This window comes from Cyprinus carpio, chromosome B9, assembly GCF_018340385.1.
Source record: "Cyprinus carpio isolate SPL01 chromosome B9, ASM1834038v1, whole genome shotgun sequence".
Lineage (NCBI taxonomy): Eukaryota > Metazoa > Chordata > Actinopteri > Cypriniformes > Cyprinidae > Cyprinus > Cyprinus carpio.
The window spans coordinates 978,482-993,589 of NC_056605.1; the positions used below are offsets into that span (position 1 = coordinate 978,482).

The window sequence follows — 15,108 nt, forward strand, 5'->3', positions numbered from 1 at the left end:
CATTGTTTTACTTTTTGTAATTAAGACAAATATTGTCATTGAAAATTTGTATTTTGATTCTTTCTTTCTTTTTCATAAAAAGAAAAAAACAACAATGTAGCAGAAGATAACCATTCGTTTTAACACAGGGAAAAACTAATTTACATAATGAAAGAGTTTTGTTTTCGATTTGAATTATTTCATTAAAAAAAAAAAGAAGCTTTCTATGGCTATATTTGTCACGTCTGTGTGTTGACTCTTAGCGCTCGGTGGATCTGAAATCCGGCTCAGCACGATCTGGTCCTGAAGGTGGCGGAGCTGCTGTGCAGTAAACCTGAGCACGACAGTCGAGCCGAGTTCTGGGTGGAGAAAGCGGCCAGGCTTCTGCCGGGACACCCCGGCCGTCTTCAATCTGAGGGTGAGTGTGAGCTAAAGAGCTGCAGATGTCTGCTGTGCTGCATCTCACACGTCCTCGTCTGCCGCAGGAGAAGCTTCTGAGCGCTCAGAGCGGCTCTAACCAGCTGTACGAGCTGCTGCAGGCGGAGCTCAAGCTGCGGCCCGCCGACACCTACATCAACCAGAAGCTGGTGCAGCTCTACAGCGCCGAGGGCCGGCTGGAGGACGCCGTCAAACACTGCCTGGCCGTGGAGAAGGCCGGCGTGCTGAGACACTGTCTGGAGTGGTACCAGCTGTTGGTCAGCACCCTGCAGGTACAGCATCGTCCTTCCTCACGCCAGCGTCTCAGATGTGTTTGCATCACTGAGAGTTCCTCGCTGTAAATGAATGGACTGAATCTCTTTCCTTGACACGTGTTATGTAAATTTGAGCATTGTTTTTTGGGTTTCCGACATCATGACTTGTTTTTTTTTCAGTAAATGCTCTTGGTTGTTTTGCGTTATGTATGTTTTCATGCTTGTTTATCTTGAAAGGTTTCAGTGACTCATGGGAAGTAATGTTCCTGATAATCTGACTCTCCTCTGATCTGTGTTCCTGTACTGTGTAATCCATAGCGCTTCACTCTGCTGTATTTCAGGAGTACCTCTGTCAGCCGAGCGGCGTGTCGAACGAACAGGCGTCACGCAAGTTTCACAAAGAGCTGCTACTGGCTCAGTGCAGCCGTGTGAGACTGACGCTGGCGCTGAAGGGCTGTGAGGAGAGCACCGCTGCGATCTGGAGGTACACCACTGACCGTTAGCACACCACAATTACAGTTACTCTACTTTGAAATGACTCACACACTGAACCTTTAGCTACTGAATGCGTTTGGCCAAAGTATGTTTGGGAGGACTGAAGTCATTGACCGAAACACTGATATGAATATGAACACACATTAAAGGGGTCATGAACTGAGAAACCAAAATTCTCTCTTGATCTTTTGACAAATAAGAGGTCATTGTGCTATAAAAACATCTTGTAAGTTTCAGAAACTCAAAAGTTTCTCGTTAGTCTAAAAATGGCTTACATTGAAGGCAGTCTGCCAAAACACAGCTTGTGGAATGTTTTACTCTGATCATGTAACAGTGTGAATGAGCACTGCCTCCGCAGATGATCAACACCTGCTTCTACAGCACTGCCTGTTTAGTCCCGCCCACCGATTCTACAGCACCGCCTGTTTAGCCCCCGCCCACCGATTCTACAGCACCGCCTGTTTAGAGCACCACCACCCCGATTCTACAGCACTGCCTGTTTAGCCACGTCCACCGATTCTACATCACTGCCTGTTTAGCACCGCCCACCGATTCTACATCACCGCCTGTTTAGCACCGCCCACCGATTCTACATCACCGCCTGTTTAGCCACACCCACTGATTCTACATCACCGCCTGTTTAGCACCGCCCATCGATTCTACATCACTGCCTGTTTAAGCACCGCCCACCCGATTCTACAGCACCGCCTGTTTAGCACCGCCCACCGATTATACAGCGCCGCCTGTTTAGCACCGCCCACCGATTATACAGCACCGCCTGTTTAGCAACCGCTCACCGATTATACAGCGCCGCCTGTTTAGCACCGCCCACCGATTCCACAGCGCCGCCTGTTTAGCACCGCCCACCGATTCTACAGCGCCGCCTGTTTAGCACCGCCCACCGATTCTACAGCGCCGCCTGTTTAGCACCGCCCACCGATTCTACAGCGCCGCCTGTTTAGCACCGCCCACCGATTCTACAGCGCCGCCTGTTTAGTCCCGCCCACCGATTCTACAGCGCCGCCTGTTTAGCACCGCCCACCGATTCTACAGCGCCGCCTGTTTAGTCCCCCTCCCACCGATAGCACCGCCCACCGATTCTACAGCGCCGCCTGTTTAGCACCGCCCACCGATTCTACAGCGCCGCCTGTTTAGCACCGCCCACCGATTCTACAGCGCCGCCTGTTTAGCACACGCCCGCACCGATTCTACACAGCGCCGCCTGTTTAGCACCGCCCACCGATTCTACAGCGCCGCCTGTTTTTAGCACCGCCCACCGATTATACAGCGCCGCCTGTTTAGCACCGCCCACCAGTTTCTACAGCACCGCCTGTTTTTTAGCACCGCCCACCAGTTATACAGCACCGCCTGTTTAGCACCGCCCACCGATTTTATAGCACTGTCTGTAGTGTTTTTATGAGAGAGGTGAACACACAAGTCTACACAGAAACCAGATGATAAAGATACTCCGAATTCATTTTTAAATGAAGTTCTAAACCGTGTCAGTACGAACTTCGTTTTATTACTGAATCGTTTACAAAACAAGGCACAATTTGATGCTGGATTTTCAGAAAGAATGAAGCTAAAAGACGATGTTGTGTGACTATATTGAATCCGACAGTAATGTCACGATTTATATTTGTGATCACACTTGCTTTGTCTGGTAAACAGATCGTTTGATGTGTATTTGAGTTATTTATTGCATTTTTGACCTCTGTGGATGTGTTTTTTTTATCTCGTCGTTGGTCTTTGTTGCGGTGCAGTTTTGACTGTGCGATGCAGGATCTGAAGAACACGGCCACAAACACGATGGATGAGCTGGCGCAGGTGTTCACGGAGATGAGGGCTCACCTGTACCTGTACGCCGGGACGCTGCTGCTGAAGAGGGCGCAGGACGGGGCGCAGCAGTGGAGGGCCGTGCTGGATCTGGCCGCTCTCTGTTATCTCGTATCTTACCAGGTACGCCGCTTCCTCTTCCTCACGCGCTCGTGCCGTGTGATCCTCCTCCTTACAGGGTCTCATCCGCTTCTCCCTTAGGCTCCGAGACCCAAAGCTAGGAGCTTCAAGAATGAGCAGGCGTCCCATGAGCCTCTGAAGCTGCTGGCCTGTGATCGTCAGAGTCAGGCGGGTCACATGCTGCTGAACCTGAGCTGGGACGTGGAGCAGCTGCTGAAGGATGTGGTGGAGGTGTTCGGGAACCGGAGCGGCCCGGGCCGTCTGTTTGACCAGCTGTTCGACGCACAGACGCAGGAGCAGCGCTCTTTCATCTGCAACGATGACATCCACAACCTCAGCGTACACCCGCCCAAAGCTGCCGATCTGGCCAAGTGGGACAGCGGTGAGTCTGACGGGAGCATGAGTGAGTGTGTTGGGTCTGCTGTAGATGCTGATGCTGTGTGTGTGTGTGTGTCACAGGAGCGGTGATGCTGCACGCGGGGGATCTGCAGCAGCTGGCTTGGCTCGGCCTGCAGTGGGCGCTAATGGGTCAAAGAGTGAGTCTGCAGGACTGGCTCAAGCAGCTCTTCCCTCGCCTCACGCTCGAGACCTCCAAACTGGACACCAACGCACCGGAATCCATCTGCCTGCTGGACCTGGAGGTGCGTTCACTGCTTTAGCTTCTTCCACAGAGGAAGGTGTTGGTCTGTGTGAAACAGGAACAGGTCTGTCGCCAGTGTTTGCTGCTGTCAGTCTGTGCAGAGGTTCATTCGTGTCTGATGATTGTGTCAGGCTGCTGCTGTAAGTGACAGGGCTTTCTCAAGTACTTTCTTGTAATTAATACAGTAATTTAAAGGGATAGTTCAGCCAAAAATGAACATTTGCTGTTCTCATCTTCAAGCTATCCAAGATGCAGGGGACTGTTTTCTTCAGTAGAACAGTAAAGAAGAAAAACTGAAACTATGCTCCTTGGTGAGTCATAAAATGCAAGTCCGTGGCTGCCCGATATTGAGAGCATCACAGGCATTTAATGAATCACCAAGGAGTTTCCACAGTTTCTTCTGAAGAAAAACAGTCACCTGCATCTTGGATGGCCTGAGGAATAAACCGCGAGCTTTCATTTCTGGCTGAACTATCCGTTAAGTATCTGTAGTTGTGTAATCCAGTAAAGCTCCAACTAACATGCAGGATTGCCATGGAACTTCAACAGCCTGCTGATCAGTTATCTAGAAATCTAGCTTCTTTCTGTCAAGTCACGTGTGTTTCAGCAGCGCTTTATACTAGGGCTGTTTGATTAGGCCAAAATTCATCAACCTGATTATGAGTGGGCCATATGACCAAAACATTATATGAGAGAGTAGATAGTGATACATCAAATATATTTTCTGTGTAAATAAGGTTGGTATGACGTCTACATTTGAGGGTCCGGCGAATTTATACAAATCTCAATACCACAGCAGAATACTACGGTAACTAATATTAGTAAAAATAATAATGAATAATCACTAACCCCCACATTTTGACAAAATTTGACAAAGCTTGTGTGTTAGGGCTGCACGATTATTGTCGATTATTCCCTTGAAATTGTAATTGCGATTATTAATTACAATTGTCACAGTTCACATTGAACGTTATTTATACCATTTTTGATGCAACTGAGTGCCGTATTTTTATATGAAAATAAACAAGCTGAAAACACTAACTGAGAAACTTTAGTGCTTTTCTATAGTATTAAGCCTTACGTCACTAATACGTTGGATTGGTTTCTTTGAATTATAAAAAAGTATGAATGGTATTATAGTATTAAACTAAAATTTAAATAATTGAAAGTAGGGCTGGGCGATATATCGCATGTTATTGTCACGCGCATTTCGTCAGTAAAGCCGGTTCCCTAATTAGCGCTAAATCGCCATCACCTGCTTTCAAATGGAGCGGCATTTAATATACAGAGCCGTAGGTCACTGAAAAGCTACGCAATATCGCGTTGATTATCGAAGGCGATTCATCTGCGATAATGAACACGATATTGCGTAGCTTTTCAGTGATCTACGGCTCTGTATATTAAATGCCGCTCCATTTGAAAGCAGGTGATGACGATTTAGCGCTAATCAGGGAACCGGCTTTACTGACGAAATGCGCGTGACAATTGCATGCGATACATCGCCCAGCCCTAATTGAAAGACTGTTAAGTAACTCTTAACAAGTAGAAAGAAAAAGACACATCTTAAGCACGCAGAATAACATAATTGGACTTTGAACGATTACGTAATTGTGGCATCCATAATTGTGATCGCGATTAGAAATCTGATTAATTGTGCAGCCCCACATGTATTTGACTGGTGTTTAGGTGCACACTTTGAGCTAACAATTGACTTAACATGTCCGTGTTCCGTCTCTGAGTGCATGCAAAGAAATCCTCCTTAGGAACTGGGCTAGTTCTCTTTTGCTCTAAAAAAAAATCAATAAATCTAATACACTTTAATGAATAGCACATCCCATTTTGCCAATTTCACATTACATGATTTTACTGATTTGCATGTGAATTTGGGCTTTTATGGAGGAACGAAAGAGCAGTGCTGGAAAGGGGTTGAAATGGGGCACAAGAATCATTTTATTGCGATTACTGTATTTTCATAATCGTTGGAGGCTGAAATCGAAACCGTATTTAAAGTAATTGCACAGTCCTACTTTATACGATACAGATTTTTTTCAAAGCTGCTTCACAGAGAAGCAGGAAAATAGTCAGTGTTGCAAGCATAATCAAACAGGAGACATTCTGTAGAGCTGCTTTACAGCAGAATTTGAAGACAATAGTGTCATTATTCAGCTAAATTTAATTCATTTTTTTTTGTCCTCTGAGTGTTTAAGTGCAGTTAAATTGATAATATTACTGATATTAAGTGCCTATTAAATCCCAGCTGAGCAAGTGAAGCAGGTAAAGTGTCTCGACCCATGCTACGACGTGTGTCCCATCTGACTGCATGAGGGCACACAGGACACATTGGTCTGGGCTGTGATGTAGATCTCTGTGTGTGTGTTGCAGGTGTTCGTGTGCGGCGTGGTGTTCTGCAGTCAGGCGCAGCTGCAGGAGCGTGTGAAGATGGCGTCCTGCTCTCAGCCGCACGAGCCGCGCTGTCCTCCGCTGCACATCATGAAGCTGCTGTCCTCAGACAGACAGAGAGAGTGGTGGGACGCCGTCTACAGCCTGATTCACAAGAGAGCGCAGTGAGTGACTCCTCGAGCTCTGTGTGTGTGTGTGTGACGTCATGTGTTCCTGACTGCTCTGTGTGTCTCTCAGGCCCGGGACGTCTGCTAAACTGCGTCTGGTCGTTCAGCATGGTCTGGGCACGCTGCGCGCCGGAGAGAAACACGGCCTTCAGCCGGCGCTGCTCATACACTGGGCTAAACATCTGTCTGACGCGGTATGTGCCCTCGTCACCTGATGTCTTACACTTCATTTCTTACATCCATCGCAGGCAGCAGCTCATGTTCAAACGTTTTTGTCACAAAATGATTCCTAGTTTTTGACTGCAGTAGTTTTGGACACATTTTAGAGTTCTAGTAGCAGTTTCTGCAGCAGTTTCTCTTTCTTTAAAAAGTCTTTATTTGCCCTTCACAAATTAAGTTTACATGCACTCCTTTATCAGTAGTTTTATCTTGCTTTCAAATATAAATATCTAAACATCCTTAAATCAAGATACCCTTACTGGGGATGCAAAATGAAGTCGATTCGGAGTTGATTAAAGCAAGATAGTCATGTGCATCTTGTCAGTAAAGCCGGTTCTGTGATTAGCAGTAAATCTCCGTCACATGCTTTCAGATGGAGCAGCATTTATTACACAGAGCCATAGTTCACTGACAAGCTATGCAGTATCGCGTTCATAATAAATCAATCAGTCACATGCGATTTATCATGCAGCCCTAACAAGATCAAATATCTGTCAGTGGGGAATGAGAACAGGCTTTGCCTTTGAATCAAGTTGATTTTTGTGAGCCTGTAGGCAGATATTTGTTTGTTTTAATCATAAACGCAATTACCCACAAATTTTTCTGGAAAACAAGACTTCTCTCTTAAAGGTGCACTTTGTAAGTTTTGACTCTTCTTAAGCCAAAAAAATAACATGTTTGTAGATTTTTAGGAAACATGTTACTTTTACATAGCTGTTTCTCTGAAAAACATTGCTATAGCCAGTATTTCTACTCTGAAATGTGCATTTCGGGCAGATTCCGGGTCAGGATTGCAGTACCTGTTTCAACAGCTAGCTGGCAATATTACAGACTGCACAATGCTCTATGAGCAGAGTTACATTAAAACACAGTAAATCCACTCATCAGATTACAGTGTAAGGCTCGTCGCGTGTCCTCAATCTGGCAAACCCGCGCATGAGCGTCGGGTCTGAGTAGGGCTCTCTCCATTATTTTGAATTTGGACTGCAGTACCCATATTAACCACTAGCTGTCGATCTTACATACTGCACCTTTAACGTTGTTTTCTTTCGTCATGACTTAATAGATTGATAAAGATTTTATTTTGATTTGATTCTCTAGACATTTACACTGGAAAACAAGACAAATATGGGGATTTATTATTTGTTTTTTTTTTTTGCTGCTGTGATCAGCAGATCAAAATTTAATTTCCTTATTCTAGGGTTTGGGAGCAGAGCTATTTAATGGAGATTTGCTGGAAGTATTTTTGCACTTTAATGCACCCTTTAATAGCTCTCATTGTGTTTCTCTCCATATATTTAATCTAGCATACATATTAATGTGTTTTGTTCCCCTTTAGTTTTATTCATTTCATTTCCTTTAGTTGGTCTTAAGAAGAACTCGAGGTGTTAAATGGGCCTTCATCAGAGCTGCAGAAGGCCAGCAGTAAGAGAGTGTGTGTGTGTGTGTGTGTGTGTCAGGGTGAGCGGGTGAACTCTTACTACGATCAGAAGGACTACGCTGGCCGCAGTGTGCACTACTGGAGGGTTGTGCTCCCCCTGCTGGAGAAGGTGCGACACAAGCGCAGCATCCCTGAACCCCTGCAGCCCATGTTCATGCACTTTCAGAGCAGAGACATACAGGTATCTCCGTTACTTCAGTCCTTTAGCTTGTTTTCTGTTATCGTGTCCTCTCTAATGGTCTTTTGGACGTTAGCCTTCTCAGGTGCGAGTGTATGAGGAAGATGCCATCATAAGCATCGCCACACTCCTTGACATCGAGGGCAACACTGAGGAGGCGATCTCAAAGCTGGAGCAGCTCAACAGCACATCGTCTAACTGGCATCTGGCGAAGGTAAAGGCACAGTCACACTGACTCATCCACAGCTCCATCTGACAGAGCTAGCTCTGTGTCTGAACTTTTGACGTGACTCATGTGTTGCTCGTCAGATCTATCAGAGGCTGTCGGAGGAGGCAGGGAACGGGCTTGAGGAAACTCAGGGCAGGTGCGCAGACTTCCTCCTGAAGTTCAGGAAATACTTGACCAAGATTTATCAGGCCAATGCAGAGGATTTGGAGAAGGTATGTGACCCTGACTCCCTCGTATGGTCTCTGTGCTGCTCTCTTATTTACACAAGTGACCATTACAGGAAATGGTCCAGATTTTAGTGCTGTTAGTATCCAAACTGTCAGAGTCTGTAGGGCTTAAAAGATGCTTTCCAGAAGCACTGTATTCCTCCTGTTCACTCTGATCGAAGAATTCAAGATTATGCTTAAGTTACAGGTTTGACTCATTGATGAATCCATCAGAGCAGATGCTGAAAGTCTGAACTCTCTGACTGAGCTGCATGTTTTCTTTCAGTGATGTCCGTCTGAGTGTAGTTAAGAACTTAACCCTGCTGTTGCATGGTTTTACCTGCACTTGAACATGGACTTGAGGAACTTGTGGACACCCATGTTGAGTAATCACAATCACCGAAACGAAACTAATATACTATGATGGGCTGTTCAAACACACAACCATATGGAGAGGAGGATTGAGAATCAGAGGAAATGCTCATGATGTTTAACGAGAAGGAGAAAACCTTGCTGTGTGTGTTGAGAAAGAAGTCTTTTGTAATTGATCTGCTACTTAGGATATTGTCGTGAGGACAACTAGCGCTTTGTAATCACATTTCCATGATGTATACAGATGTGGCCTTTGAGAATGTGCGCTCAGAGGGAGAGGATCACGCGTGACCACGGTGTGGCACGCAGAACCACAGGGAACGCTCAAGCACAGGAAAGATATGATCAGCAGGGGGCAGGCATGTAACATACTGGACTGAAGTGGTTGTTGTTATTGCTATACTAAAATGCTGGACTTTTTTTGTGATTTTAATGATTATTTTAAAAGTTGGCTGCTTTTGAGGCATGTCAAGCTCGTTCAGTGGCCTCGTTTCGCTTCGACGGCTTTCGGCCTCACCCTGCTTCATTCTACTACATTAATAAATCATTAGCTCATACATGAACTAGGGTATGGGCGATATCTTATCGTTTGCGATAATACCGGTTGTCAAATTCTCCCCACGATAAGAATATAAAAAGTCTTCCCGTGATAATGATAAAAAATCTAGTTGTTTTTACACTAAAATTGGTGTTGTGCGACTGTGTGGAGTGATGTGAAGGAATGCGGACCTGTGAAATTTTATTTAGAGCAGGTCCTCCTACAATCTGGAACAGGTTTGGATAACACTGTACAGTGCGACAAAAAACCAGTCCTGAGCCTTAAGTAAATGTACTACAGTAGCACGTGTGCCCACTAAGCAGGATAGTTTTACCATTTCCCATGGTAACGCAATGTCCGATATCAAAATCGTTTTTACAAACCTGTTGTCCAACAAAGATATTATTCATTGACGTGCTTTTTCACCATATTACAGGGCTCCAAACTTCGACTAAAACAGTCGCATTTGCGACCATAAATATTAATTTGCGAGTGAGGTTTTTGCTGAGGGATCGCCACCCGCCGAAAAGCTCCTCAGGATTTAACCGCTAAAAAAGTTTTCTCAGGCGGATCAGTCGCATTTGCGACATTTTAGCAGAGCCCCGTCTGTGATAAAAAGTTTTCGAACTCGGGTGATAAAACGAACTCGGGCCCGAAGGTTAATACACAACTACACCGAGTGTGGACCTGCCGCGTGTACAACAGCTTTCAGCCGAGATCGGCCCATAGAGAAAAAAAGCCGTCTGTCAGCCAGAAGTGTTTTGTAGAGTCGGCGCGGCTCTGTTCCATTATCTTCTCACCGATGCCGAGACTGAACCGACAGAGACGCATTTCAGCCAGAATCAGCCCGAGTGTTATTGCTATCTGGGTATATATTTACATGTTATAACTTAAACATTTGAATGTAATGCCTTTTTTCCCTAATTGTTTTGCGATCAAATCTTTTGTTATGTTCACGTATTAAACTGAGACGATGCGCATCAAAGTTTTAGTGGAAACAGAGAGTTTCAGACAGTCCTCATCTCTGCCGCACATCAGTGCTGCCGCACACAGTCTGATAAACGCAGCTCCGCTGTGCAGCGAGAGAGACATGACGGAGACGGAAGAAGGGAAAGTGCAGAAAATACAGCGTCTATTTCGTGCACAACTTGAACAAACTAGAACAGGTAAAGCTGTCAGCTGTGTGGATATTGGCAATATCGCAAGGTGCGATCTTTTAAAAAAATTACTAATATGGCTTCTTCTAAACAAGATCTTGGTCTGTGTTCTATTAATGCGTGAACTTCATTATTTGAAGTGCAATTGCCGTCCAGTAATCGCAAGAAGCTCTGTGCTTTCTAACTTTTTAATAAAAAGTACCAGCTTTAAAATTATTCCGAATTCATAACGAAATTCAAACAATACAGTTTTGGCGCTCCTTAATGCGGCAGGCGCGGTCGCTTTAGCGCCTCAGTTCAAGGGCAGGTGAACCCATTTAATCTTTCTCTTTACTAATATAGAACATAGTGAACATGAATTAACATCAAAAGGTAGGCTAGTGTGTACAGCTCACAACACCCTATTTTGGGTAAAACTAGGAAAGATAATACTTTTCTCTAAAAAAACAGGATTCCCTAAATTATCGTCATTGATATCGTTATCGCAGTAAATATCAGAAATTATAATAATACATTTAATGTAATTTTTTCTATATAATAAATCTGCAAACGTCTTGGGACTGGGGAGACAAGTTGCTCAAGTTTAGGAATAGGAATGTTGTCCCATTCTTGTCTAATACAGGCTTCTAGTTGCTCAACTGTCTTATGTCTTCTTTGTCGCATCTTCCTCTTTATGATGCGCCAAATGTTTTATATGTGTGAAAGATCTGGACTGCAGGCTGGCCATTTCAGTACCCGGATCCTTCTACGCAGCCATGATGTTGTAATTGATGCAGTATGTGGTCTGGCATTGTCATGTTGGAAAATGCAAGGTCTTCCCTGAAAGAGACGACGTCTGGATGGGAGCATATGTTTGTTCTAGAACTTGGATATACCTTTCAGCATTGATGATGCCTTTCCAGATGTGTAAGCTGCCCATGCCACATGCACTCATGCAACCCCATACCATCAGAGATACAGGCTTCTGAACTGAGCGCTGATAACAACTTGGGTTGTCCTTGTCCTCTTTAGTCCGGATGACATGGCGTCCCAGTTTTCCAAAAAGAACTTGACCACAGAACAGTTTTCCACTTTGCCACAGTCCATTTTAAATGAGCCTTGACCCAGAGAAAACCCCTGTGCTTCTGGATCATGTTTAGATATGGCTTCTTTTTTGACCTATAGAGTTTTAGCCAGCAACGGCGAATGGCACGGTGGATTGTGTTCACCGACAATGTTTTTCTGGAAGTATTCCTGAGCCCATGTTGTGTTTTCCATTACAGTAGCATCCCTGTATGTGATGTAGTGCCGTCTAAGGGCCCGAGATCACGGGCATCCAGTATGGTTTTCCGGCCTTGACCCTTACGCACAGAGATTGTTCCAGATTCTCTGAATCTTTGGATGATATTATGCACTGTAGATGATGATAACTTCAAACTCTTTGCAATTTTTCTCTGAGAAACTCCGTTTCTGATATTGCTCCATTTTTCGCCGCAGCATTGGGGGAATGGTGATCCTCTGCCCATCTTGACTTCTGAGAGACACTGCCACTCTGAGAGGCTCTTTTTATACCCAATCATGTTCCCAAATGACCTAATAAGTTGCAAATTGGTCCCTCAGCTGTTCTTTATATGTACATTTAACTTTTCCGGCCTCTTATTGCTACCTGTCCCAACTTTTTTGGAATGTGTAACTCTCATGAAATCCAAAATGAGCCAATATTTGGCATGACATTTCAAAATGTCTCACTTTCAACATTTGATATGTTACCTATATTCTATTGTGAATAAAAAAAAAAAAAAAAATAAAAAAAAAGTTTATGAGACTTGTAAATTATTCCATTCCTTTTTTACTCTCAATTTGTACAGTGTCCCAAAGTTTTTGGAATCGGGTTTGTATTTATTTTTTTTTTCTGGATATTTTGGTTGATATTCTGTTTGTATACGTTAAAATAAATTTGCCATAAAAATTATAGACACACAATTAATAAAAAAGCTTGCAAACTTACAAAAGTCAGTAGGGGATCAAATAAATATTTTCCCCTCTGTATAGATTTGAAGATGTGAAATGTTATTTCCAGTCATTTATTATACAGTGAATAAAACCGCTTGTGAATAGTCAATTCATGTTATTTATCTCAGAAAAGAGGTTAATGCTGTTTTGAATTAAATACATGTGAAGAATGAAAGGTTGGACGGCACAGATGTTTTTTTGCGGAGTAGTAGGCTAGCTTAGGTGGTGGAATTTTCATACTAATTAACGTTATTCAAGCAATATACTGCCTTTATTCTCCAAAATACAATAAATGTAATCTTGTATTGCTAATACCTTCTGGGTGTTTAACTCCATAATATATATTTTTTATTTTTGCAAAATATTATGACTTTATTCTCATAAACCTATATTTATTTTACGTGGCACTAAAACACTATCGTAGATCTCGTCTGGGTGTTTAACTGCCGAATGTTGTTCCTTGTGCCACCTGGTGGATATTGTGTGAAGCACAACAATGTTTTAAAAAATCTGAAAAAGCTCCTGCAGGGAGCTCTGTGATCATGCTCGATTAGTTGCATGCTGCCGCAAGAAAGAAATTCGCATTCTTAATGGCCACATCTGTTTTATATTATAATTATAATATTGTGACATAAATGTTTGCTAATGGCGCACCGCTGGCATGTTTGTATGTGTTTGTGAAGATACCTGTATCTATGGAGGAGGTGATGGATTTGTTGAATGAGGTCAACCAGCAGCTTGTTGGTGAGGTGGATGAAGACCAGGGGGACTATCCTGTGACATCCAGCCCCGGTCAGCCCGCTGAAGGCCATGTTAAATTCTCCACTCCTTCCTCGTCCAAGAGTGTCATGTCACCGTCCAAAAGATCTGTGGTATGTTAAGTTCTGCTGTTTCTGCTCAAACTCTGCGTGCTGTTTACTGTTGCTGATTGTCTCTGTCTCCCTCCTGCAGTTCTCCCCCAAAACACCACCTCTCTGGGTGGAGGACCAGAAGTCACTGCTGCAGAAGTTATGCCAGCAGATCGAGGCCTTGAAGGTCAGTCCAACATCAACAGCCTGCAGAAGAATCATTTAGTTTCTCTGCTTTTGCTTTTCCACAGTGTGAATTTACCTTCTGGGCATTATTTTTATATATGATTTTATTATGGAAGCTTATTTATTTTAATTATAACTTTTGACATTTTAATTGAATGAGCACATGACAAACATTTTGTGTAGAGAATTAGGGGAGAGTTGTAGTCTAGTTCAGAGCCAGACTGAAGGATGTTGAATGCCACTGGAGAGCGTACACTAATACACACACGCTTTAGCTGAGATATCCGTTATACTCATCAATTGACTCATAAAAGAAAAAACACATTAAGTTTAAAGAGGTCATATGATGCTGCTAAAAAGAACATTATTTTGTGTATTTGGTGTAATGAAATGTTTATGCGATTTAAGGTTAAAACACAATATTTTTCACATACTGTACATTATTGTTTCTCCTCTATGCCCCGCTTTTTTGAAACGCGTCATTTTTTTTACAAAGCTCATCGGTCTGAATAGCGAGGTGTGCTCTGATTGGCCAGCTATCCAGTGCGTTGTGATTGGCCGAATGCCTCAAGCATGACGGAAATGTTACGCCCCTTACCATACTGTGATGCATGTCCGGTCAGAACATCGGCATAAGACAAAAACAATAAAACCCATTACAAACAAGGCATTTGTTGCATCCAGTGGGGACATAATTACAGATTATGCTGTCTTTTTACGCATTGTTGCATCATGCCGCGTAAACCATGTCTGCATTTGTGATCGGAGAAACGACAAACAACAAGTGCTACTCTACACTGCTCTAAACTCGTGTTTGAATCATCAGTGACACATTCTTTAAATATGAAAACGTACTTACAGGCTGTGAGTCAGAACAGCCGGCATTGTAGTCTTCTCTCCCAGGATCAGGAAACAGTCCTCCATAAAATGCACTGCACACGTATGTATATTTGGGTTGAACTGTTCTGGAACAGTGTTGTAAATGCAACTTAACCACTGATTTCTAGTTGTGTCCTCTTTTGGAAGAACAAACAAAGTAGTTCCACTTTCACAATGAAACAGCGTCTCCACAACATGGCGCTGGCAGCAACAGCGAGAATCAATGTTAGGCCTTCTTTCTTTGAACATTTGGGCGGCATTATGCAAATCTTCACACCGTAGACATGTGGGGGGTGTTTAAAAGAGGCCTTTCAGGAGGGCAAGGAAGAGTCTAAACTTTTATTAAAAATATCTCTTTGGGTTTGAGCCTTTAGTCTTTGCAACATTAGAGATGTTATTTATTCACAAACCGCTTGTAACACTCCAAAGAGAAAGGAAAACTTGAAATCGCATCATAGGAACCCATTAAATGTTAGACACATGTTGCTGTTCATAGGACAGATTACATATAATAGAAAACTTCCTTCAAAATTA

General features: G+C 43.6%; 1 protein-coding gene across 1 annotated transcript in view; it reads left to right on the top strand.

The window, feature by feature from the left end:
- The first annotated feature begins 272 nt into the window (after positions 1 to 272).
- The window catches only part of ranbp2 (RAN binding protein 2), a 32,325-nt gene continuing 17,489 nt past the window's right edge, over positions 273 to 15,108 (top strand). The window contains 13 exon segments of the mRNA XM_042730544.1: positions 273 to 397; positions 465 to 689; positions 1,013 to 1,155; positions 2,930 to 3,125; positions 3,204 to 3,504; positions 3,582 to 3,763; positions 6,145 to 6,326; positions 6,400 to 6,523; positions 8,009 to 8,170; positions 8,244 to 8,381; positions 8,477 to 8,608; positions 13,345 to 13,533; positions 13,613 to 13,696. Coding sequence (XP_042586478.1) covers positions 2,943 to 3,125; positions 3,204 to 3,504; positions 3,582 to 3,763; positions 6,145 to 6,326; positions 6,400 to 6,523; positions 8,009 to 8,170; positions 8,244 to 8,381; positions 8,477 to 8,608; positions 13,345 to 13,533; positions 13,613 to 13,696 — 1,677 coding nt within the window. The 5' untranslated portion in view covers positions 273 to 397; positions 465 to 689; positions 1,013 to 1,155; positions 2,930 to 2,942.